Source organism: Hippopotamus amphibius, chromosome 3 (assembly GCF_030028045.1).
Source record: "Hippopotamus amphibius kiboko isolate mHipAmp2 chromosome 3, mHipAmp2.hap2, whole genome shotgun sequence".
In the NCBI taxonomy this organism is placed as follows: Eukaryota; Metazoa; Chordata; class Mammalia; order Artiodactyla; family Hippopotamidae; genus Hippopotamus; species Hippopotamus amphibius.
In genome coordinates, this window is record NC_080188.1 from 83,043,347 (window position 1) to 83,068,414 (window position 25,068).

Here is a 25,068-nt window from a genome sequence, read left to right on the forward strand (position 1 = left end):
TTTGTGACCTGCAAGAATGCATCCCCATTCAAGGAGGCCTTCATGTTATCTACGTGTTAGGAACCTGTCCGTCGGCCTTGCTGTAACTGTTACAACGTCAAGCTGTGGAAAAGGAGATTAAAATTAAAGGCATGAAGGAAAATGAGTAATCAGGAGAAAGAGGTTTTATCTCTAAGATTTTTCCATTTTGACTAAAAGTATTTCTAAAAATTACATTCCCAGAGACAATTAAAGTTTTATTCCTCAATTTAAAAATACTTTGTAAGGAAGAAAAAGACAAGAATGGGTAATAATACCTTTTAGATTTGCAGATAATCTAATTAATTTTTCGTATCGACGATTTTGTATAAAGCAGTTTCAATGCTATGAGAACTTTCTGAATTGATATTGCTGCATTTCTTTTAAAGAGGTGTATGGCTCCAAAGAGTATGGCTGTGAAATGAGCTATGAAGCCATACTTTTTAATAGTCATGCAAGTTAAAAAGATTTTCCTTTAGAAAGATGCATGATTCACCTCTCTACTTCTAGTCATCAACATTTTAGTGAACAGATATCTTACTTTCAAACAACCATGTATTCTAAATATTGGTACACATTAATTACATAGAAATTAATGAAGATATTCTTTTCTCCTACCTTGTAGCGCTCTTTCAATTAAATTTAGAAATGCTTTCCGTCTATCATCGCTGAATGAGCAACTTGGCATATAAATATGTATGTACTTATTTATTTTTACCAAAAACCATGCAGCTGAGAATGGAATAATCTATACATTTATGTATTTATACAAGTATACCTGACATTTATGAAGCTGTAAGTCATAAAGAAAAAATATTATTATATACATCATTCTCAGCATGCAAAGTAGGAGAAAAGAACCTGAAACCTTCAATCAATCGTAAACCTTTGATAGTCTTGCAAATCACTTCCAATCAGTAGCAATGGGACCATTTCTTGTATGAGGCTTACGAGGTAGAATTTATGTATTGCTGGGACAAAAGCCAAGTGATAAATAGGACGTCAGATGATCTTGCTGACCTCCTGAGGAAATACTTTACATTGCTTGTAAAATGAGAGCATCTCATGCAGAATTGTTTTTTAGCATTAATCTCACTTTTAACTTTAAAAGCAAGATACACAATACTAAATTAGTACTGAGCTAAGAGGTTGTTATTTAACTTGTTGAATCACTGTAATTCCGGCTCTTCCTGAAAGCTGACATTTATTAAACACGCAGTTTTTACATGTTCCTTATGTTATTTATAACAGCAGGGGTTTCACCTAAGTCAGAGTAATACAGTGGTTACTCTCAACTGATCTTTACACTGGAAAAGATGTCACCTACTGTTTGTAGTACCTAGAGATCATTAATTTAGTCCTTTCCATGCAGACAAAAGAAGTGAAAAATGTGAAAAATAGGCTTTTTGTAGAAAGTCCAATTATTTATAACCTACCAAAGGCCACTGATGAGAATGTGATGGGAACTAAGGAGGATGATTAACTGGGCCTTCTGCACCTGGAGACCAATTGGCAAGGGACCCCACTCACCTGTGATTGTCTCAAGTCGTTCAATATATATTTCTAATCTTGTACAGCAATGAGATTGAAGTTTTCATGTTACTGTAAGCACTTTGGTTTAAGAATTTAACTTCTTAAAGTATCATTTCAAAAAGGGCTTAGAGCATCTACAGAGATGATAAAAAAAAGTTTTATTTCATATAATTGTATGGACTGCTATCTCATGAATGTAACATGTTATTTATAAGAGATAATAGGGCAAAAAAACAAAACAAACCCCACCAGATATCTACAAAAGGACTAAGAGGAAAATAAAATTTGAGTACCAAACAAGAGAGTATCAAAGCAATGTGAAAAAGCTGTTCAAAAAAATAAATAATTCAGGCAATTGGGCGTTTGGGTTACGCAATTATCAATAACCAATTTGACTACTTCCATGCCACACTGATATACGGTGATCTTCTGGTTATCGTAAGAGCGAAGAAATGTAATCTATGAATGAAGGTACGCTGTACCGCCTATTGTAGATATTAAATGGAAACCCCAGAATTCATCCTGAGTGTGAAAAAGCAGCATGTGTAAATTTAATTCCGTAGAACGTGTCACTGTTTTCCTTGCAGTGAGAATTTCAGCCGTGTCTTCCCAGTGGGAAGCTACATCTTATCACTCTATTCAGAATTTGTACTAATTCTGACAGAAGCTGAAACTAATGTGTACGCTTTATGTTTACTCAACATAAGGGCCTTCTTCCAGAGACGGTGAAAACTGACAGTTTAAACAACCAAAATAAAAGAGCAGACGAAAGCGTTTTCTGAAAGCGCCCCTTTACATTCTTAGACGACAAGGGTGATTGGAAGCATGTGTCACCCCCTGGACGTCAAGGTTAACCCCTGCTATGTGCTCCGTGTTTGGACAACAATGACCTTCCCAGAGAGAGGAGTCACATCACTGAGTTAAGATGGAGATTTTCCCATATTTATTATAACAAGTTTCCTGAGAAGTTCAATGAGGCAATGTTAACTTAGCTTGCTTAATATGTACAAAGATGCGATAAAATTTATACATCTTGAAAATATTCCAAAGTCAGATTTTGCTCTGATTGGCTACCCAATTAAGACACATTATTAAGACTTTTACTAACAGTAATCTGAAACATGAAAACTAAGTTTGGGTTTAAAAACAATTCTTGGAATGATCATAGTGTATGATGCCTCTTGACTGGATAGTAATAAAAAGATACAGAGCACTAGAATTGAACTTGGGCTCTTGTGACCCACACGAATGTCATATATCTGGCCAGAATAAACTATCTTTTTTTAAAGTGCTTTGCACATTGTGCAATTACAGAGGTTAGTCCATCTTCCACATATAAACTCAATGACATATTGCTGAAGCTTGCTTCTTCTGGAATTTGAAGTCATTTCAAATACTGAATGAGACTATTTTTAACCATATGATAAAATATTGCTTCATCAAAGTAAGATTCTAAGACCCCCTATCCTTCTCTGAACTGCTAAAGTCCATTATTTGATAGGCTCGGTTGACATTTACAGGCCTAAGTGTTCAGCAAAAATCTTAGACACCTAGAGAAAGAAGAGACTCTTTGGAGAGTCAAAATGTTGATGAGAAACAAAGTAACAAGACAGGCAGAAATGATGATTTGGAAAGTGGCAATTTTGGAATAAATATTCCATGAGAGTCACTGTGAATCACAAGTTGAATATGAATATGCAAAACAGCAATGAAAACAAAAACACCATATTAGGATGTGCTGAAGAGAATACAACAGACAGATCTGTTGCGGTTCTGTACCATCAAGACTGTCTTTTGCCGAAGCTCTTTGCAGTCCCAGGATGACGTAAGAGCAGTGGTTAAACACAGCCAGATAGTTCTATATTTCACTGGGGTGGAAAGACCTCCCTGGCTTGGAACTCTGCCTTTAAAATTGTGGGTGTAGTGCAGAAGGCAAGTGCTGCTTAAAGGGATTCTGCAAAAAAGGAGGACCGTTTTCATTATGCATTAAGGCAGCCTTTCAAACACAAGACCCCAAATTCAGCAGCAAATGTTTGGTGAACCTCAACCCCCCTCAGTGTATATGTGGGGAGTAAAGTACAGTGTTCATTCTTTGTTTCTTTCCCGGAATAAAACACCAGGTGCCATGGAAGAGCTGAGGACTCCTAATTTGCTAGATTGCTTTAAAGGTCAGAATTGGAAAATTAAGGATTAGATGGAGATTGATTTTACGTGAGTGGGAGTGATAAACAGGCCCTTCTGCATTTTCTGCCGCTGCTTCTAGCAGGAGGATGTCAACAAATATCACGTAGAATGTCATCTCTGATGGACCAGTGGTGGCCTCCTGGGAGCTGAGTTGAGGACACCAGCCCTGTCCCAGCTGGCAGGAAAGATCCTGAGTGCAAAGGAGGGGTACCTGCCTCGGGCACAGATAGAGCCCGCTGCTGTTCTGTTTATTCCAAACAAACTTAAAGATCACAGAGACACAGAAGGTGACGGAGAAGACCCAACTGCACGCATCTATCCACACATCACACGTGAGGGAGGTGCGCTCAGGACAGGGATGGCTCTGGGGAAAGGGGAACAAGCTGCTGATTTTAGCCGAGAAGGAAAACAGCTGCTCTTTCGTTGAAAATTCCACTCCTCCATCACCTGGTCAACTCAGGGTCCACGTCACCAGAAAGCATCCCTTCAGGACTGCGGGCTCTCATACTGTGCCTCATAGCAGGTGGAAACGAGCTTACCCACCCCTTGGGACGGTGTGCACACTGAAACACTTGCTTTGCTTGCTGTCTTTTCCATGACATAACTCACCTTGTGCAAAGTTCCCACTGAATATAACTGACCTATCAGAGAACTTGACTAATCAGAGGAAATTATCCAAAGCTAACTAGGTCATAAGGTGACCCAGAAGGAAACCATAGATAGGACAGCTTCCTGATTTGTACCCTGAGGAATGACGCAGAAAGGTGACAAGGACTTGAGAGCGTGGCCGGGGTGATGGTACGTCAGCTAGGGGTTGGCTGAGCGGAGGGAACACCCACTGATGAGCGCTGACTGCATCTTAGGGTTCCTCCACCCTCAGCGATGGATGGCAGCCAGGTCCTTGCCTAGCACGTCTCAATCGAGCATTCTTCCAAGTACAGGCGATGCATCGGGCGTCGGAAGAGTGGGCGTTGGAAGAAACAGCAAAAGGTTCTTGTGTTTACGTTGATGTGAAACTAATTAAATTCGGACCCTCTTCATCCTCTGCTGGCAGGCCCAGCAGGCTCCCTCCGGGGCTGCTGCTCTCGGAAAACGTTAGCACCATTCAGTTTCAGGATTCATTGTCACTGCAAAAAACAGAACAATGGTGTATTCCCAAGAAGCTACTGAGAGCTGGTCATTCGGCTATGGAGGTGACTCAGGAGACCATAAACAGTCAGGGAGCCAATGGGGTCCAGGTTACAATTTCCGAAACAAAGGTTGGTTTGGATTTTGTATCTGAACCCTGAGGAGGAAATCTAGGGAAGCCAAGAAATAATCCCTAGCTCTTGTTGTAATATTCCTCCCCAGGGCTGACACAGAGAGAACCAGATGGAGCCAGGGTTCCCCCTTTAATTAAATCTAATCCCATCCTCTATGAATAGATGCCAAGCTGCTTTTCTTTTCCCCTTTAAAAAAAATTTCCATGTGTTATTTTCTCTCAAGAGTTTGTGGTCCTGGCATGTTTTCAAAAGCCCATTTTGTTCACATCCACAGAGGATCTGGAATGCCTTCTCAGTGTCATTTAGAATTCAATCATCAGGCATCTTGGGGTGTGAGTAGATGTAAATCATGGACATGGTGTGTGGACATAACCATGCTGTCGGGCTAATTTCTGTTTTTGTTTCTCACTTGGCTCCCTCTGCCACATATCTGGCTTTGCAGATCTTTCCCAGTCAGACCACATCTCTACCCACGTCTCCTGCAAAGCAGACTCGTTGACCTCCCCCGCCTCCACCCACTTCTTTTTTTTAATTTTGTGTCCCTTCACCCAAATTCTAGCATGTCTCTATTCGAAGTGACCTGTGTCTGCAAGGAAGTGCCTGAATAATGCTCATCAATGGGACCTGGTGTCTCCTGAGCTTAGAGCATGTAGAATCTGCAACAGACTGTGTTCTTCTGACTCCTACTTCAGTGCTCACCTGCTCAGCAACATACCAGGTGTTTCCAAAAGGTCTCTGAAACAACTTGATAGATGATAGAGAGACAGAGTGATAGATAGATGATAGATAGATAGATAGATAGATAGATAGATAGATAGATAGATGATAGATGATGATAGATAGATATAGCTAGATGATAGATGATAGATGATAGATAGATGATAGATTATGATAGATGATAGATAGATGATAGATAGATAGATGATGATAGATGATAGATAGATGATAGATCTATCTACCAAAGGGAAGGGGAGACACTGTGTGTGTGTGTGTGTGTGTGTGTGTGTGTGTGTATGTGTCTGTGTTGTGAAGACAGCAGGAAGAAGCTGTGACCAGGAGGGCCGACCAATGGGAAAGAAGGGGGAAGGCAGACGTGGACAAAAGGACAACTTCCGTAGCAAAACTTATTTAATGAAAACCCAATTGAAAATGAAGACATTCTTTATCTGAAGAACAGACGTCAACAACCCGTTTCGTAAGTCACCCTGAACAGCTCTTAAACTGGGCAAAAAGGCTTCATTTCTTGGACATTGGGTGGTAGCAAGAGAATATTTCTAAGATCTGGGAGTTCATCTCTCTGGAGCGTAAGTCCCTGAATCGTATGTTTTCCTTTGGTGGCCCTACCTTGACATTTCAGCTACTCTAAGCAGACTAACGTACAAGGCTGTACAGCAACGTCCACAACGCTGCTCTGTGTCCAGCAATTATAACAGAAGTGATTTTTAAAGTTAATTATTATAAAACCAATCCATATTCACTGTTGAAAAAATAGAAAATACAAATAAGCCAAATCAAACTACTAACAACCTCACTACGGTTAACATTTTGGTATTTATTCTTCCAATCTTTCTTCCGTGATAATGACATATATTCTTTTTGAACACAAAATGGAATTATTTTATGCATATTGTGCTGTAATCTGCTTTTCTCACTCTCATTCATGTATAGACCTCTTTCCTGACTAATAAGCATACCGTATCTTTTTAGTGGCTACACAGCACACCATTGTCTCAGTATACAAAAACATTTTTTTAGGCATATCCTTATTGTTAAAAATTTACGCTACTTCCAATGTTCAAGTTTTATTTATTATGAAAATTGCTACATCTTTGCATGTTTCCACTCATTACCTCTGCATAAATAGCTAGAAGAGGAATTGGTAGGTTAAAATGTATGCAAGTTTAAAGCTTGACCAGCCCATGGTCGAATTACCCCCCTTCCCTAGAAATTTACCTTCTCTCGGTGCTTTCCTTTCATCCTCTCTAATACTAGATATTATTCTTTTCAGTTTTTGTAAATTCAGTTGGCGAAAATAATATAATATTTACCTTAACCTCTTCTCGGGTTACTTCATTTTGTTACCAGGAAGACCAAAGTTTTTTTCCAAAGTGCTGCTGGTAATTTTAACTTGTTCTTTTGCTAAAGTGCTTATTAATATTCTTTGCTCATATGGGACAATTATCTTTTTGTTGATTTATATGTTAAGAGTAATAATTCTTTGTTCATCATACACATTGCGCATACTTTCCCCCAATCTGTCATTTTCCTCCTAACTTTGCATTGTGTTTTTTGAGATACAGAAAATTTGAGTTTTTAACGTAGTTAAGTCTATCCTTTTCTGATATGGTTTCTGACTGTGTGTCATGCTTTTCAACGAGACCTCACCTTACAGTTATAATAATATTTATGTATAATTTTTCTGGATTTTTTCTTTCTTTTTCACATTTAATCTTATCTGAAGTCTATTTTAATCTAAAGCGTGAGGCCGAGTTCTAAATTTTCCCTCCAAAAGTTCATTGTTTTAAGACTATTTATTGAATAATCCACTTGCTATGAATTGCGACTTTTATAATATATTAAATGTTTACATATACTTGAGGCTGTTTTTGAATATTCTGTTCTATGCCACTACCACTTATTTGGTTCTGGGTGTATACAGTTTTAATTATTGGAGCGTGTTTCCTGCAAATCCACCTCCCCACACACAACTGCTCTTTTTCCTTCTGTTAGAATCACCAGGACTATTTGTGCACAGTTATTCTTCCACATGAAATGCTCACTGGGATCTTTAAAAGACTATGTTGGCTTTAAAAGGATAATTTTCACACTGTTGAGTCTTTCATTCAGAAACACAGTGTGTCTCTCCCCGTTTGTTTGCATCTTTGATGTGCCTCCATAAAAATCTGAACAATTTCTTTTTATATTATCCATCCATTTTTTGATGAAGTTTATGCCTGGGTATTTCTCTTCCTGGGCTGCTTCTACGGTTAGGCCAATGTTGGCATGTGCTCATGGTGGCTTTTTCAGCACAGGGTCAGGTGACCAGTGCTTGAATCAGAGCTCAGCCAGTTCCTTGCTGGGGACCTTAAGCAAGTTAACCTTTGCTAGCCCAAATTTTCTGTTTTCATCTCATATGCAAAACATATTTAATAATACCATGTACCTTAGAGGGCTGTTGGAAAAAAATCAATGAGAAAATGTAGGTAAAGCTCTATGCCACAGGCCTGACCTCCAGACACAGGAACGTGCATGTGGACTTTGCTAGATTTTATACCAGCAAATGTTCAGTTAAACACAAGCTTGAACAAGGCTTCAATCATCCAAAGCCTTTAAGAAACCATCTTCCAAAACAAACTTTCAATTTCTGAGAATGTACTTAAATGTGGTTTGTTTAGAGCATTCTACAAGCATTAGGAAGGCTTAGCGTGTGACACTGTCCGCCAACCAGAACCCGTTCATTTAAAGCATCCAAGTGCACAGGAGCCCACGCGTGATATTTACACGCGAAGCTTACGTGCTCATAGATCTGGGCACCGACAGTGTGCCAGGCCCACCACAAGAGAGACGGTCCCAGTGTGGGTACAAGTTGCTTCAACTGTGGACATCAGACCATTCCTAGTGTCACAACTCTCGCACGCAATTTTCACCAGTGGTGTGACGGCCAACAGGCCTGTTAGCAACCTGGGACGTGGCCCCCCACGCACGCCCGAGCCTGTAGGCATTATTCCCTCTCACGCGCATTCCTTTCTTTAGTTACGTGTGTTCCCTGCTGTCTTTCTGGCTATTTACCATCTCTGCGAAATGATCGAATCAGCCTGGATGTTTCCAGCTCTGGCAAATCCTGGAGTTCCCTGTTAAAAATATCTTGGCACACTGCCACCGAATTGCAACAAATAAAATCAGTGATCCTGCTTCAAACCTCTGTTGCTTGCTTTGATGTTAATTCGAACGGTTTTAGTCACTTATCTGTGACTGCGGCAAGAGTGAGTGATTTTTCTCAGAGTGTTATACAGATATTTTAAGAATGCAGGGCAGCTTTCCAAAAAGCTGTATAGTAACAAGCCTCCAAACTGTAAAAACCAACTGAATTGATTAAAAAGCATCATGCTTTTTAAGAAAGCATTTAATTGGAACGCTACCAGTTACATGAAGAGGTACAACGGCAACACTTCGTTTCATAACTGCCCCTTGGTTGCAGTCAAGATCAGATAAGCCATCTTTGTCCTTCTGACCAGTTTATCTTGTAACAATCCCTCCTTCTGACGGCAGCTAATGTGGCCTGGCTCCCAAGATGCAGTTGACCTAGGCTGAGCCTTTCCCGCGCTATGATGCCCTCTAAGTTGGTTTGCGGGGAGTGCAGAGTTCAGTTTAGCACTAAGTCACGGAACAGTTAGATCACGCTCTCTTCCTCTTCACCAACAGAACGGCCCTTCTCATTCTCGTAAGAGGCCTGGCCCTAGGTGGAATTATAGAGACACGCATCTGGCTGACATCAGAGCCAGGCCTAAAATTGGTCCAAAAAACATAGATCATGCCCACGGTGTAGACACAGTCTGGGCTAGTATTCAAGCAAGGCTGTGGTTTATTGAAATTTAGTACTTCTCCTCTCACCCACCACACACACACACACACACACACACACACACACACACATGCACACACACACACGCACACATACACACCCCACCCCGCATGTTAAGCATCTCATTTGAGGTTAGCACCTTGCTGCATTGTAAACTGTTACTTTGTATCCCTCACGATACTTAGCTCAGATTTGAGGGAAATTAGCTGGCACTTAATATACTTAATATTTAATACTTGTTGATTTTTAAATGACTTGAGGGACTAGAGAGAAAAAGAGGAAAGAAACCTAGAGTAATTGGAAGTGGCTGCAGAGATTTACTGGAGTGGAGAGGCCAAAACTGTTCACACAAAACTGCTATTTTCTTGCAGTTTCTGGTTCAGTATTGTCAATATCTGCACTGCATCAGGCAACAAAGACTTTCATTAGATCAGCCTCATGGTGGATGGCTTTCTTGCCGCTAAGGGTTCTTTTATAAAAGTTGCTAATTTGTCTTTTCATTTATGGAATATCTCTTTTAACTAATTAGTCAAAGAAAATGAAAATGAATTTTAAAAGAAACGCTTCTCTAGATTGAGCTTCACCATAAACTAGCTGTGTGAACTTGGACAAATCACTTAACCTCTCTGAGTTCCAGGTTTACTCAGACAGATTGTTTCATTTTTAGCTGGTTGTCTTGGCATGATGTGGACGATGCCAGCCACATATCAGGCACTCAATAAATATATTTGAAAAACTACATCGACGACTGCATTTCCTCCAACAAAAAGACAAAGAGAAGAGAAGAAACAGGGAGAAATTCAAAAAATTCTCTATTAAGCTAACCTGAATTTTCCTGAGAAGTACTGAAGTGATACATTTTTATATAAGCTAACCTGAATTTTCCTGAGAAGTACTGAAGTGATACGTTTTTATATTACTGAGCTCAGATGTGAATCATAAAATGAACAACGGAATTATTACAAAACCAGAACAGGTATATTGTTACTCACCCTCTCTAACTTGGTTAATTTCCTAGGTAATAGTAGCTAGGCTTCTGGCATCTAGAATAAATGTCTTATTACTGTTATTATTACTATACTTTCAAAATTATAAATCGACTTGGATGAAATCTAATTTTCTCCTAATCTTTCCCAATGCTGTTACTCAACGTAAAATCATCACTGTGGCCAACAGGCATAAAGGGAAAGAAGACGGGCGCTTGGCTAATATTTGCAATTCCTTTTCCGTGGTTATTCACCTAAGCTTGCAGAGACAGAAACACTAAGCTTTCAGGAAATTGTCTAGTTATAAAGGCCTCGGGAAGAAGGAAGAAACTGCCCAGACTGTAACACCAGGATGAAAGGAATTCTATTTTGTTTTTGCCACTGTCAAGCGGCATTCGAAAAGGTATTGTTAGGATGGCGGTAGACAAGGAGGGAGTGAATTCTTTCAAGACAACTGGAACGATAAAGCATCTCATCAGATCTGTTTGTTTGTTATCCACATGCGCTGACAAGGCTGAACAATGTCAGTGATGAAATTCTCTCCAACTCTAGGGCAGGCCTCTGCTCTGCCCTGCCCACACCTTGGACGCTATTCCACTGACAGTGTTCCCATTACCTCATACGTCGCCTGGCACATAACACGTATGAACTATAGGAGGAAATGCTCACGTGGGAGATAAGGATATAGAATTCCCCTTCCTCCACCACTCCTTTGCTGTCTTTTCCCACTGATGTTTTGAAAACATGAAAACCATACTTTCCACTTCCCGTGCTACTTTGTACATCTCTGGCCCTTATTAAAATCCTGTGCTAAATTTTAGATTCCACAGCTCAAGGAAAATGTCCACTCAGTGAGGACAAGGCAAAGCAATGGAAAACCGCTGGCTAGTGGGATACGTGGGGAAAAGTTCACAAAGACCTGAGATTATGGACCTGAAGAAGAGAAGGTTGAAGGGTTGAAGTCTGCACACAACGTAGTGCATTAAGTGTAGGATGGTGACCAGATCAACTCCTTTTTCCCAGGATCAGAGTGGACTTTATGGATAACAGAGGCTTTATGTCATGGTGTCTTTTCCGCATCAAGAAGTAAATGGATTCCAGAAGTCTTAGTTCCCCATCTTCCTGCTAATCCAAGCAGGATGGGGAAGTGTGTTTTCCACTAAGTTCAGTTTGCAGTGACTGTTTTATACCTTCTGAAGCATCAGAGTCACCCGTATACTGCTTAGATGGCAGAGGAAGGATGATTCACAGAGGTCAAAACCAGTGGGCAACTTTGGATGTAATGATGTGTCAGAATAGGTTAACCGATGCTAACGAAGGTCCCGCCCTGGTGGGGGAGGTCAGCAGTGGGGAGGGCTGTGCATGTTGGGGCCGAGAATGCTTGGGACTTCTCTGTACCTTCCGCTCAATTCTGCTGTGAACCTAAAACTGCTCTAAAACAGAAAATCTTTAAAAAAAAGCCAGCTGGAGAGGGCGGGGAGAATTATTGTCAGAGCATAAAAGAATTTGTTTCATTTGCATGGTGCTTTAAAACTTACAAAGTGGTTTTTTCCTCTCTTGGGATCCTACGAAACTAGGACAGGTGGCATTATATCCATTTTACAAGATGAGGAAACTGAAGCTTACAGAGTTCAAGGGACTTATCTTAGTACAAAGAACAAATGATCATCCAAGTCTGGTCTTAAAACCAGTCTTCTGATTCTAAGTCCAGTGACCAATGCACTCGCCACCTGTACCTCTAATGATTCACAAGCTTTCAGAGAGAAAAAAAAAACCTTCTTTTTGTCCTAGATTCGATATTCAAAGTAAATGTTTCATCAACTATAATTTAATTAGGACAATAAGAGAAAGAAATGTAACATGACAGAAATATAATCATGACAGAAAAGAAAGATTATCCAAACTATAAGATAATCCAACTACGTACCCTTTCAAAAACTCCAGGCTGCTAAGAGGGCGATTCTGAAATCACCAGCATTAATGAAACCTATGCTGCTAATGGAAGGGGAACCAAGAGTCTCCGGATCATTCTAGGGGATCAAACAAATTCATCATTTCTCAGGGTTGGCGAGCTCCAAAAAGAAGTCCCCAGGGAAACCAGGGGCAAAAATAATGTCCCACGTACTAGATGTGCCTGGCCCTTAGGACACAGTCTCCTTAACCCAAAAGGCAATGAGTTTATGTATATCCATTTTAACGTTTTAACAATTTAAGAAAAACAATAATTAAAAATAACTAATACTTATTGAGAGTTAATTTTGTACCAGGATTTGTTCTAAGTGCTTTGTACTTTTCTGAGATTTTAGTGAATAAAAATTAAATTTGCTTTGCAATATCATGATACCCTTCGAAGTAATCAGACAATGTCTCCAGCACCAAAGACCGGGGACTCGCTTCTCTTGGTTCTATAACCCTGGTCTTGACTTCATCAAGAGGGAATGAGGTGACGGCCGGACAGTTGTCCTGTGAGTTAAAACCAGATAGCGCTGGACCAAGACAGGAATGTAGACATTCCATTTGAAAACAATAATTTAGCATAAAAGAGCTCTCCAAATAGGTTAAGCCTTTTTGCTTTACAAGCAGAAATGTGGTAGAGCTTATTTCAGAGACCAACCTCTCAGTATTTCAAAAACATGAGTTCTAAGAAGCTTTTACCACCATACAATTCTCTATCATTAAGCTGCTTCTACGTTGCCAATAATTTCAAAGAACAAGAGGCAGGTATATAAAAACCAATGACATTTCACATCTTTGGAAGGTGCCCATCAGAGATACAGTAATAAGATATTTATAAGGTTTTGGAGGTGATCTGAGCCCTAAACTGGAACTAGATGTTCATTTTTAGGTAAAAATGCAAGGAAAATATTCTTTTGTAATGTCCTTTGTGATACTCCCACTAGCATGCTTTTCTTTCATCTGCTTGTTAATGTCTGACATCTCCTTTAAATAGGATAGGCTCTTCTCTGAAACAGTGATGAGTTTTAACATGCAAGTACCTGCAGAGGTAACAATGACTGACATCTACAGTAAGATGTGGATTCCGCATCAGAGCGGAGGTTTGCCTCAGTAAGACTGTGGTGATGTGACTTCTTAGGTAAGGTTTACGGGACGAAGCATCTGACTGAGCCAATCACTTTCTAATAATCAGTCCTTCCCTGCAATGCTCTGCCTTCAGGAACTGCTTATGACAAGTGACTGCACTCTGGACACACTTAAGGTTAACTTGGAGGGAGAGACGGGGGTGGTATTTATCCTGCTTTGAAAGTCTATGCTGTTTATTCCCACAGAAGTGTAATACCTCAGTTACAGGCTCAGTCAAGTTCCCTGCTTGCTGGTCATCTCAGAGTCACTCCATCAATAATTCTGTGCCCCCCAAATCCCAGTGGTGCTCGGTGGAGCAAGTCCCTGACTTGCTGAATCATCGATCCTATTTCCTGCGAGCACATCCCAGGTCCTGAGCAAAGGATTCTCTGATCAAAATCACCCAGACACAGTAATTTCCATCCTCACAAATGATAATATAATTTAAACAAGGCTGTGGAGTGCTGAAGGACGCACGTGCCCCGGCGCACGAAAATTTTCTATCAAGCAGAGCCACCTAGTGGTACAATGGAATATGGGTTTTTAAAATTCTCATGGAAGTTCTCTCATGTAACAATCCAATTCAGGTGGGGTCTTCTTCGGTTTTCTTTGTTTTATGTTCATTTCACTCACTCTTGTTTACAGTTATTCCTTTGAGATTGTCACCTCCATCTGTTTTCCTTACCAAGCATCCGTTCATCCAAGGTAAACAAACTTACAGTATAATCAGGAAGCTTTAGGACTAAAACAGAAGCTGATCCAACGCTGTCTCTTTCGGAGGGCAAGAAAATGTCACGACTAATTTATTTCTAAAGAGAAAGCGTCACTAGGATATTTACTTTGTACCTTTCTATTTTCCGTAACTCACACTTGCATTTCGCCACACACCACCAAGATACACCCTTGAAAACTGTCACATAAAATTTATAGGCACAGAGAAGGTGAGCAAAAGTCCTCGGCTGTGGTCTCCAATCTCCCCCTCCCAATCATATATAAGCTGTGGTAGAAATTAGAAGTACCTTGGGTTGTTTTGGTTTGGTTCCTTTTCTTCCTCTAAAGTAGGTAAACATTCATAGTCAGCTAGGACAGAACAAAAGCAAGCTCATTGTTAGTCACTGAAATTCTATTTTTTATCCACAAAACTCATGCAGTTGAGCACCACATTTCTCTGATCTGTACAGTTACTTGTGCAGAAATGCCCTCACTGGGGAGTTTCAGAGGTTACAAGATTAATGATGGCAAGGCTCTTGAAATGGAAAAAGCTCTAATAGCACAGATACAAGGCTTCAACGTGCCTCTGGCCCCATTGGAAAGGGCACAATTCATCACTGCTTGGTGATTCAGTCCCTGAAGAACCCCACTGGGGCTCCAAAGGCTAGAATCTACACGGTTCAGGGTAGACGCTGGAATAAAACGGCTTCACCCGAGGTCCTGATGTGTCTGCAGAATGATTTCAGTCGGGAGGCACGATGCGAAAGAAGCAGGTAAAGAGGGGAACAGCCGACCTTCTTAAAGTCATCAGAATTCTCTCCTATGACACGACTGCTGTCTAAGGGGGAGAAAAATGCACTGGATCTTTCACCTATGTGTCAAAACAACCCTCTGCTTTAGTTGTCAAATGGAAATGTCTTTTTCCAGATTTCTGGTTTTAGTGAGTGTAACAGGATCATGATTTTGTATTAGAAATATCACAGCCACTAAAGGAAATGCACCAAAATATTAAGAGCGATTGTCTCTGGGGGGTGGAAATTTTTTTCTTCATTCTACTTTTTTTTTTGCATTTCCCAAATTCTACTGTCTATGTATATTATTTCTATAAACTAAAAATCACAAAAGGAAACTACTTTAAGGATTACCTCAAGGACCCACCCCATCCTCAAATGCTTTACAGAGCCATTCTTCCCTCAATATCGGACTTGGAAAAACTGTTCAAAATTGTGTAAGTTATTTAAGCGGTTCTAATCTTTTGGAAAGCCTATCTTGATGAGTCTCTGGTACAAAAATTCTGAAAACAAGTATCTGGATTTGAGAAGTCCATTGTTGACTGTTGAATCTGACAGAGCCCAGGGTACTTTTTTATGAAGATAAATGTTAAAAATACAAGCGGTACGATAATATAAACAGTGGACTGTATTAATTTAACATGAGCATTAAAATAATTTATGGATTTTTTTAAAGGAATTAAAAATAGAAAAAACAGCTGTCATCATTTTTAATATATTTATGAACCAAATATTGATTTAATGAAAAGTAGGGAACATATACTACAATTTCTGTCAGATATCAACTGGAAATTAAGTTATAATTGGATATTTACATGACTATCTCTATTCTTGCTGTCCAATAAAACTTTCTGCAGTGAAGGGAGTGTTCTAGATTTGCACTGTCTGATATAAAAACTGTTAGCCACAGGGGGCTATTGAGCCCCCAAAATGTGGCTGGAATGACTAAGGAACAAAATTTAAAATTGTATTTAATTTTTTAAATTCTAAGTTAGATATATATGGCTAGTGCCTATTAGCGCAGATCTATGTAAACCATATTTGATAAGGTTTTATATTTATATACAAATTAAAATCACAGATCTCTAAATTCTATAATATAGCAGGTAATGCCAGAAGGTAACTTCTTCCAGATAGTTTGGTTTCAAGAGATGTCCTTGCTCGAAAATAAGACCATTTTCAAGACGGGGAAAAAAGACCATTTGAAAAACTTGTGCAAAAAATACAAACAAGTGGCAACAATTGATGCAATAATTAAACTGCGCATTTAAGGCTGGTCTGACCCTCCCCCGCCCTTATTCCCTGCTTGTGCCACATGCAATGTGGGCTCACAGGCCCCCTCCAGGACTCATGGCATAGTTACAAAGCAGGGGCAGCCTTCTCTCACCAGAGAGCACAGAAAACACAACCTTAGTTTTTTCCATACCACGTACCATTTCTATGCATGCTGTTCATCCACTTATCAAGCTCTTCCATTTCTATTTCCATCACAGAGGGTGTGTCTTCCTCAAAAATAGGGCTAGAGAGAGAAAGTAAAGAGCTTGTTGGAAAAAATAAATACATGAATAAATAAAACCAACGTGTATAATACGCTAAATTTCATTTGAGGAAAGCCTGGGATGTTGACGGTTGATGGTGAGGAGGATGAACTTGACTCAGTGTCTTACACTCCAGGGTAGTCTGGGGGTTTGCCCTATTCAAGAGGACCAAACTCTAATAGGAAAAAAGGCGAAAACAAAAATAAACCTTCATCCACCACTGACGATGGGCTGAAAAGCAGCCCCGGAGACTCTGCTCCTCGCGGGAGCTGCCACACGTAGCAGCATTTTAGCCTTGCTCAATTTCACTTCCCTTTTCTTTGGGGGCTTTTGATCAGTGCTCCAGGTTAGGAGGCCACGGTCAACAGGCTACTTTGATCACCTCACCCTTCCATTCCCAGGCTCTCCTGCCTTGAAGAAATGGAGCCCTTGTGCTCAGAAATCCACTGCCCTTCCTGGCCAGGGCTCAGTTCAAGGAGGAAGTCCGGGTTAACGTAGGTGAGGTTGGGGGAGGGGGACCACCCTGCTCTGACCCTCTGCGTAGGTGCCACGCTGTGCAGAGGAAGTCAGCCTAGTGTCCAAATAACCAAGGCGGGGTGGGGGCAGAGGTGGTGATGACATCGCCCCGGCCACTCCTCCGGGTGGAATCCTCTCTCTCGCTCCCCTCCCCCCTCCCGCCACCTCCATTCCTCTCCTCGTCCCCACTCCTCTGCTTCTCAACATACAAACCAGGGCTCCCCTCCCTTACTACCAGCTCACGTCTCTTCCACGGTGGTAAAATTTTTAATCAGAATAAACGAACCGGTGTCCTTGAAATACACCAGGGTCAGCATACTTAACCAATGATGCATTTGGAATTGGTATCGGTTAGAAAAAAGTTCTCTCTCTCTCAGCTGCCCCCCTGGGGTGAGGTGTGGGGACTCAGGCACTTCCTCCTGGGGCTGGGGAAGCCAGAGGTCCCTGCAAGGGGTGTCAAACCCAAAGCTCTTGAAAAGCTGGCTCTCTAATCTGCTCTTCCCCCGACATCCTGGTCCACCCAAGCTGGATTGGACACAGTGGGGAACTTACACTTTCACGTTTTCACTTCCCAGTTCATCTAAAAGAGAGTAAATATAAAAGTCATGTTAGCCTTCAGGGTGTGTAACAACTTTTTATTTCCACAACAGCTGAAATCTCCTCTACAAAGAGGAAATGACTTCAAGTAGACTGTGTTTTGAAAGGAGCAGTAATTAACCTCTACGTCAATCAAGGGGAGATTGCCACATTGAAATCAGGTCCCTGTCCACGAGAAACCTGTTCTTTTAGATCTGGTGGTCCTCTGAGAGTGCTCACTTCACAGCGGATGCCCACCGCTCTTGACTGTTTTTATCCACAGCAAGAGGAAAACAGTGGTAAGAGGGAGACAGGAGGAGTCAAAAAGAGGGCTTGTTCCGGGGCCCTGAGATGTCCTAGTTCAAACCACTGCTGCCTCATCTCTTTGCAACACACCAAACCGGACGCTGTGACACTGTCCCTTTGTCCCAGAGTAGGATGTGGGGTATCCATCCTGGGCTCCCCTTGGAACTCCCCTCACCCCTGCTCTTTGTGGGGTGGATCCCTCACACCCTTCTGGTCTCAGTGAAACCAAGTCCCCCTAAAGCAGAAGGTCCCCTACCATGTTTATGATTCATCTCTCTATCCAATCCTTCCCCCCTTCTTGTTCCCTCTGACCTCAATCCTGTGCTAACTGAGCACTAATCCACCAGAGTCAGATGACTAAAGCTGCTGTTATTGATAACATCGTTCATGTCACTAAAACTGCTGTGTAGACCACATCATTAATGCCCAAACTCAGGTTGTTTCTCCAGGGCAAGATGTGCTCACAGACCCCCAGTCATAGACCACCTGGCCAGAGAATCATAAACCAGAGACATCCTGACTCCCAAAGTCACGATTTAAAAAAGTCACAGAAATGTCACAAGACAGTGATGAATTGCAGCCCCTTTGTTCTTCTCCTTTAAAACACCCCTAACTCAACGACCAAGTTGCAGTGGATCTGAGGCTTGTCTCCCACCGCCTTGCTCAGTGCCCTGCAATAAATCCTTCCTTTGCTGCAACCTCTGGCTTCCTTCACTCTTTCAGGGGCTGGCCTCCTGCACAGGAGCCCTTTGCCCAGTTCTACCAGCTTACACTGTTTCCTCAGAGAGGCCTCCGCCACCTCCTCTGTCTGAAGTCGAGCCCATCTTCCCTTCCGTTTCCCAGCTCCACTCCTTGCTTGCTCCTTCACAGCAGTCGGCCACAACATGTCATTGATCAGTTTCTCTGTTTAACTCTTTTTTTTGTCGGTCTCTCCCACTGGACCATAGCTCCCGAAGGGCAGGGATCCCGTCTGCCTTGTCCATCGTGGCAGCCCCCACCCCCACCCCCACCCCATCCGGCTTGCACAGTCCCTGACAAACACCCTTAAATATTTATTAAATAAACGAATAGGTCTTAATCTGGATCGCCCCGTCCTGGGGTTACACGCCTGCCCAATGTTTTGGATTTAGCGTTCTCGTGATAGCGAAACTTCCAACAGGCCTGCTTTTTGTTGCTGTTAGTTGAGATGAGTCAGGTAACAGTTTGCAAAATGGCTCGCATGCTGACCAAGCTCCAGATGAACACGTGGCAAGAATTAGAGCCCAGCGCCCCAGCTCAAGCTCTGTTTGGTTTGGCAGGGGAACCAATGCACCCAGAGAACCGAGGCAGTGATGGCCAGCGAGTGGATAGCACAGCCCTACTACACCTTTTATGATGTGGAAACCACTGAGAAGCAAACCACTTTGTAGAGGTCCACTGAATAGTCAAAGGGTCTTGATGCTTAGCCATCAGAGGCCTCCTTTGTCTGGCAGGCAGAAGTGTAGGTCCCCAGCGAGGGAACACAACCAGTGGGCACCTGGAACACCTGAGCTCCTGGCAGCTGAGAGCCGCTGTTATTTCCTGTGGGTTGGCCAGCTTTTATGGCCCCGCTAACCCAGGAAAGCTGGGCACAGATGTCAGTTTCATGCCATCACAGCTTTCCTTCAAGGCTGTGTCCTCCTGCCTCTTGGTAGGAATCTGAAGCTTCCTGCAGATGCCTGACTCCTCAGACACTTCGATTGGGGAAGGGGAGTATGTTCATCTTGTTTTATATACGTGCATCTTTCATCTAAAATGTACAGGCTGGGGCTTCCTAGGTGGCGCAGTGGTTAAGAATCCGCCTGCCAATGCAGGGGACACGGGTTCAGTCCCTGCTCCAGGAAGATCCCACATGCCACGGAGCAACTAAGCCCGTGTGCCAAAACAAAACAAAACAAAACAAAACAAAACAAAAAAACAAAAATACTGTTGTAAAATGTACAGGCTGTTTCCTTAAGAGATTTTACGATAAAGCCCCTAGACAACCGAACCTCCCTTACAGGTAACCCATAAAAATGTCCCTGTTTTGTCACTCCCTCCTCCTCCCTCCCTCTCTTTCCCTGCTTAATAACCCCTTACTAATTTCTCACGGAACAAATGGCCCCACAGCCCCACTGCCGAGGGTGTGGATTTATCTTTCTAATCTGGGTGCCCGCAGGCTTTGCGGTGAGCCAAAGCCAGCCCTGCGAGCAGATGATGGAAAAGTTTAAAATCCCATCACAAAAGTGCTCCAGATGCACCAAACGCGAAGCTCCTGTAATCAGTATTCAAACGGAGCAAAAAGCCTCCTGTGGCCTCGCGTCCCCTGCTCCACGGCCATTACCCCTGCCCCAGCTGCCATGGCAATGGGAAAACATCTGGGAGAGCGCCCAGGAGCCGAGCATTAAACCAGGAGGGAGACCAATTACCCATCCTCAGCAATCAGGCCCTGCCCGCTCCACTCCACCCGGCTTCTATCTCTTTATTAATAGCCACCTACTCCCTCTGCACCCGGGAGGCAGATGCAGCTCCCACACAGCCCCTCACCTGCATTTGATTCCATTTTCCCTCCTGCAGCCCTGCCATTTCCTGTCCTCCGCCTCCTTCAGTTCCCCCATGACGCCCACTTAGCCCCACGAGGCCCCCCCCCGGCTCCTCTCCCCCGTGCACTTGAAGGTAGGATTGCAGGGTGGGGGCTCTCGGCGGGGGCCCAGCAGGAGACCAGCTTGCTTGTCTGGTTTCTGTGCTGAATAGTGAGTGAGCAAGTGTCTTTCTGGAGACTGAGCTGAGCCAGGTGTCCTGTAGCCACAGCCTATTTAAAGGGATACTTTACTGCCAGCTGTTTCCCCTGCAGCTCTTTCCCAGAGATGCAGCACCTCAAGACACCTAATAAATGTTAAATGATAACAACTGCAAATCTAATGCCTGCAAGTCTAAGGAGAAGGACAATAGCCCATCAAGTCACTACTCAGCCCTCCTTTTTCCTGGACACAGAACGGACAGGCCCAAAGAAAAAAGGTAATTTCCAAGCAGGTGAAGTGTTCTTTCTACAGATGTTGGCCAAGTGCTCCCCAGTTGTCAAATTTAAAAACACCTCTTAAAAAATGGTACTGATGAACCCAGTGACAGGGCAAGAATAAAGATGCAGATGTAGAGAATTGACTTGAGGACACAGGGTGGGGGGCAAAGGGGAAGCTGGACGAAGTGAGAGAATAGCACTGACATATATACACTACCAAATGTAAAATAGATAGCTAGTGGGAAGCTGCTGCATAACACAGGGAGATCAACTCAATGATGGGTGATGCCTTAGAGGGCCAGGACAGGGAGGATGGGAGGCAGCTGCAGGAGGGAGGGGATATGGGGATGTATGTATAAATACAGCTGATTCACTTTGTTGTACAGCAGAAACTGGCACAACAGTGTAAAGCAATTATAGTCCAATAAAAGGCTTTAACATAAACAAACAAAAACCCAAAAAACATCTCTTGGTGTGGAAGAATATACCAGGCTCTGTTCATGTGAGGAAAGAAACAACGTGTCTGTTCCTAAGGAGGGCACATCAGCCATGCCCTCCCACAGGCATTCCTTTGGGAAGTTTCCAAGCAACATGCTGGTCTGACCCAGTATGACAGTTTCATGTTTCCCGGAAAAATAAATAAAAAATATACTTCAATCAAATTCCATTACTGTAAATATTCTCCTTTTATTGATTTGTGTTATAATAAATGTGAATGGGTAGACTTCGGTGGGCAGTGGTTGTGAACTTTTTAGCTGTCAGTCTGTCTGAAGAGAGATTCATCAGTTAACCATCTGAATCTATACTCAAGGAGTGGCGAGTAAAAGAAGATACTCAAATAAAGCTCTCCTTACCAAAAACTTTGGTGATAAGCGATTACTTTGAAATTCTAAGTTTTCCATTTGTGTGTTCTGAAAGTGAGGCGTATTTAAAGTAAAAACAATATGCTAATTTGTATCGGGAATAATATGCCAACTTACTTTTACCTCTGAGAACATGTGTTCTCTAAAAAACGTTCTCACATTCTTTCATCAACTCATTCCTGCAACACACATTTATTGAGCAGCTAATGATATATGTTGGGCTAGTTATTCTGTTAGATAAAAGGAATAATAATAATTAGCTAACAGTTACAATATGCTGGGTACTGTTTTTACTAAGTGCTTTAAAGAGATGAATCTGCTTCAGTAACGCAACAACTCTCTGAGGTAGGTGCCGAGTTTGCCCATTTGACAGGTGAGGAAACTGCACGAGAGGTCACAGAGCTAGGAACGGCAAAAGCCACCTAGGCAGAGTGTTCCAAAGTCTGTCCTCGCCACAGTACTCAACAAGAGAAATAAGACCAGTTCTTGGTTCTCTTGGACCTTAAAGAGAACATAACCTAGTAGGAAAGAAAGACCAAAAAAGGCAAGTCACCAACTATGCCAGTGTAAATACTGTGCACAGTAAGTGTGAACACAGTCAAGAGACTATGGTGACTCATTTTGCCTGGGGTGCGACTACTCAACTCTTCATAAAAAACTTTAGAACTGGGCATTGAAGAAGGGGGTGGCAGTTTGCCAAGAAACCGAGAAGGAAATTCCAGAGAGAAGACATAGCATCGACCAGGCATGGAGGCATCAGGAAAGGGAACAGCAAATACCGCCTGGACCGTGTCTGTGGTCAGTTCTCACCTGTGAATGACTTTTGAATTGTGAGATTCTCTAAATAAAGTTCAGTGAAAAGTCCCTTTCTGGATTTAGAGCCCATTTGACTCGTCAACCCCAATCTCCCCTTGACCCCATGACTCCGTTAGATAAGACCAGCTATAGGCTAGGGTTTGGACAGGAAATCCTTACTTTCCCTACTTAAAACAAACAAACAAACAAACAAACAAACAGAAACGGCTCCCAGCAGCTCTGTTTGCTTTTTCTTTTTCTCTAGCTTTCACAGGAGCTCCCATGTGATCACTGTTATTAGGTCACCCTGAAATTGCAAGCAGTGGAGAAACATGCATATTTCCTACTTTCTTGAAATCTATTACATCAGCCCCTGCCATGAAAGATACATACTTCAGGTGCTTCCTTCCCAGTTCACATTTGCCCTGCCTGCTGGCATAATGGAAAATGACCATTTACAGCTTCAAGAGCGCTTAAAGCCTCTCCTGGTAGAAAGAAAGATGGTAAGGGGGCCCACAGGCCAAGGGCATGATCTCAAAGCCAGAGGTGCCTGTTAGTGGATGTGAAGGACATGGAGTGAGTTTTGCATGCACATATAAATATGTATCTTATCACCCTCGAGTGATTTTTGGAATGCCTAAAGGCTTCAACTTCAAAATCTAATTGGAGTCATTTTTACCAGCAGATGCCAAAAGAACCCAAGTCTGCTTTGGACACAGAACTATCCCCAAACCTAGTATTTGATAGCATTGGAAGTGAATCCTCTCTGCGTGTATCTCTGACTCCGGGAATGTTCTATCAGATCGGTTTGCCATTGATGACAGTCATCTTTTGCCAATCAGGAATTTCATTCTAAAAGTTAGCATAACTTTAATAGGAGTAAGGACCATGCTTCACCCAGGCCTTTTCAAGATCAAATGGGGACGTGGCATGAGGGAGAAAATAGTAACTGTGACAAAACACAGATGGAAGAATCCTTTTCTTGTGGCAGTGACCCCAAGGACTCCAGCCTTCCCATCCTGCCCCCAATCTGACTCACTGCTTCACCAGCCTGACTGTTTTCCTCCAATGGTCAGGAAATGTGACATTGACCTATTGGCCAAAATTACACAGGGCCCTCATCTAGATTAGATACAGAGATGGCAGCTGTGTATTTTAAGTTTCAATTTAGGCTGAAAGCAGTCTCTTTTTTTTTTAAATAGAAAGGAATATGGCATTTCTAAACTCTGGAAAACTTCATTGAAACAAGGCATTCAGCACTCATCACTTATTATTTTATATAGTTGCTTCACTTAAAAACCTCTCCGTCTCTTTTCCCACCTCCTCCCAACTCCACGCAGGTGTTAGGATAATACTCACGTGTCTGTAAAGCACTCTGAGATCCTTGGCTAGAGGGCTCTGTGTGAAAGCAAAAAGCATTGTGTTTTGTCAATTATTCATTAACATATGAAGCTGTTGTCTGGAAATGGGAAGAGGCAAAATATTTACCTTGTTTATTCCTTTTTCTTTTATGGTATATTACAAGGAGCACCACTGATAAAAGTAGGATGGCCAATAAAATCGATGGGATCAACACCATTAATATGAACTCTAATTCGCCTGTATCTGTATCTTCATCAGTAAAAAGGCTAGAATTCACATTGGCAGTGAATGTTTCTGTGGTCATCGAAGCAAATGTGCTTGGAGCCGTAGCCCCTTCATCCAGGCTTTCCATGTCTGTGGGCATTTCTCCTGATAGTTCTGTTACCTCCAAATCTGTGGGAACACACACAAAATTGAGATTGTCATGGAGACAAAACTAGTACGGTATGTTTTCAGTGACTTGAAATTTATTCTCCATGCATCCAGTGATAACCTTGATCCACTGGATTTGGTCTTCCAGTTCAGTGTGACACAGAGTATTGATCAAACATAAGTGGAGCTCAAGCTGGGAGTATATTGAACATGGAATAAGAGCCCAGAGATAAACTTCCCACAAAGGCAGGCAGTTTAAACACACTTAAGCAAAGAGCATTGAAAAGCTTTGTCGTGTCAAGGGTGATATTCCCAGGGTATCCTATAGAGTATTTTAATAACATTTCTGGATAAATCTAAATTCCCATTTACTGAGAGTTAAGCACTAGCCACATAACAATTTTAGGTAAAAGGAATGCACTATGTCCTATATTTTTTAAATAAAATGTTACCCACCAATGGAAAAGAATTCTTTGAAATCAGGGTGACCGATCAGATGTCAGTGTCAGGCCTCAGTTCTGCAAAGAACTGAGTCTGCCTCTGAAATGATCCCACAGAAATCCTCCTGGGCTCTAA

The 25,068-nt window shown here is 42.1% G+C and overlaps 1 protein-coding gene across 1 annotated transcript in view; it reads right to left on the bottom strand.

Moving 5' to 3' along the window:
* Nucleotides 1-257: 257 nt before the first annotated feature.
* Nucleotides 258-25,068, bottom strand: part of TMEM154 (transmembrane protein 154) — a 46,179-nt gene continuing 21,368 nt past the window's right edge. Inside the window, exons 2-7 of the mRNA XM_057726795.1 lie at nucleotides 24,247-24,513; nucleotides 24,118-24,156; nucleotides 17,755-17,782; nucleotides 16,582-16,667; nucleotides 14,666-14,726; nucleotides 258-4,862 (exon numbers count right to left, since the gene is read on the bottom strand). Coding sequence (XP_057582778.1) covers nucleotides 4,847-4,862; nucleotides 14,666-14,726; nucleotides 16,582-16,667; nucleotides 17,755-17,782; nucleotides 24,118-24,156; nucleotides 24,247-24,513 — 497 coding nt within the window. The 3' untranslated portion in view covers nucleotides 258-4,846. The remainder of the gene's footprint in view (nucleotides 4,863-14,665; nucleotides 14,727-16,581; nucleotides 16,668-17,754; nucleotides 17,783-24,117; nucleotides 24,157-24,246; nucleotides 24,514-25,068) is intronic.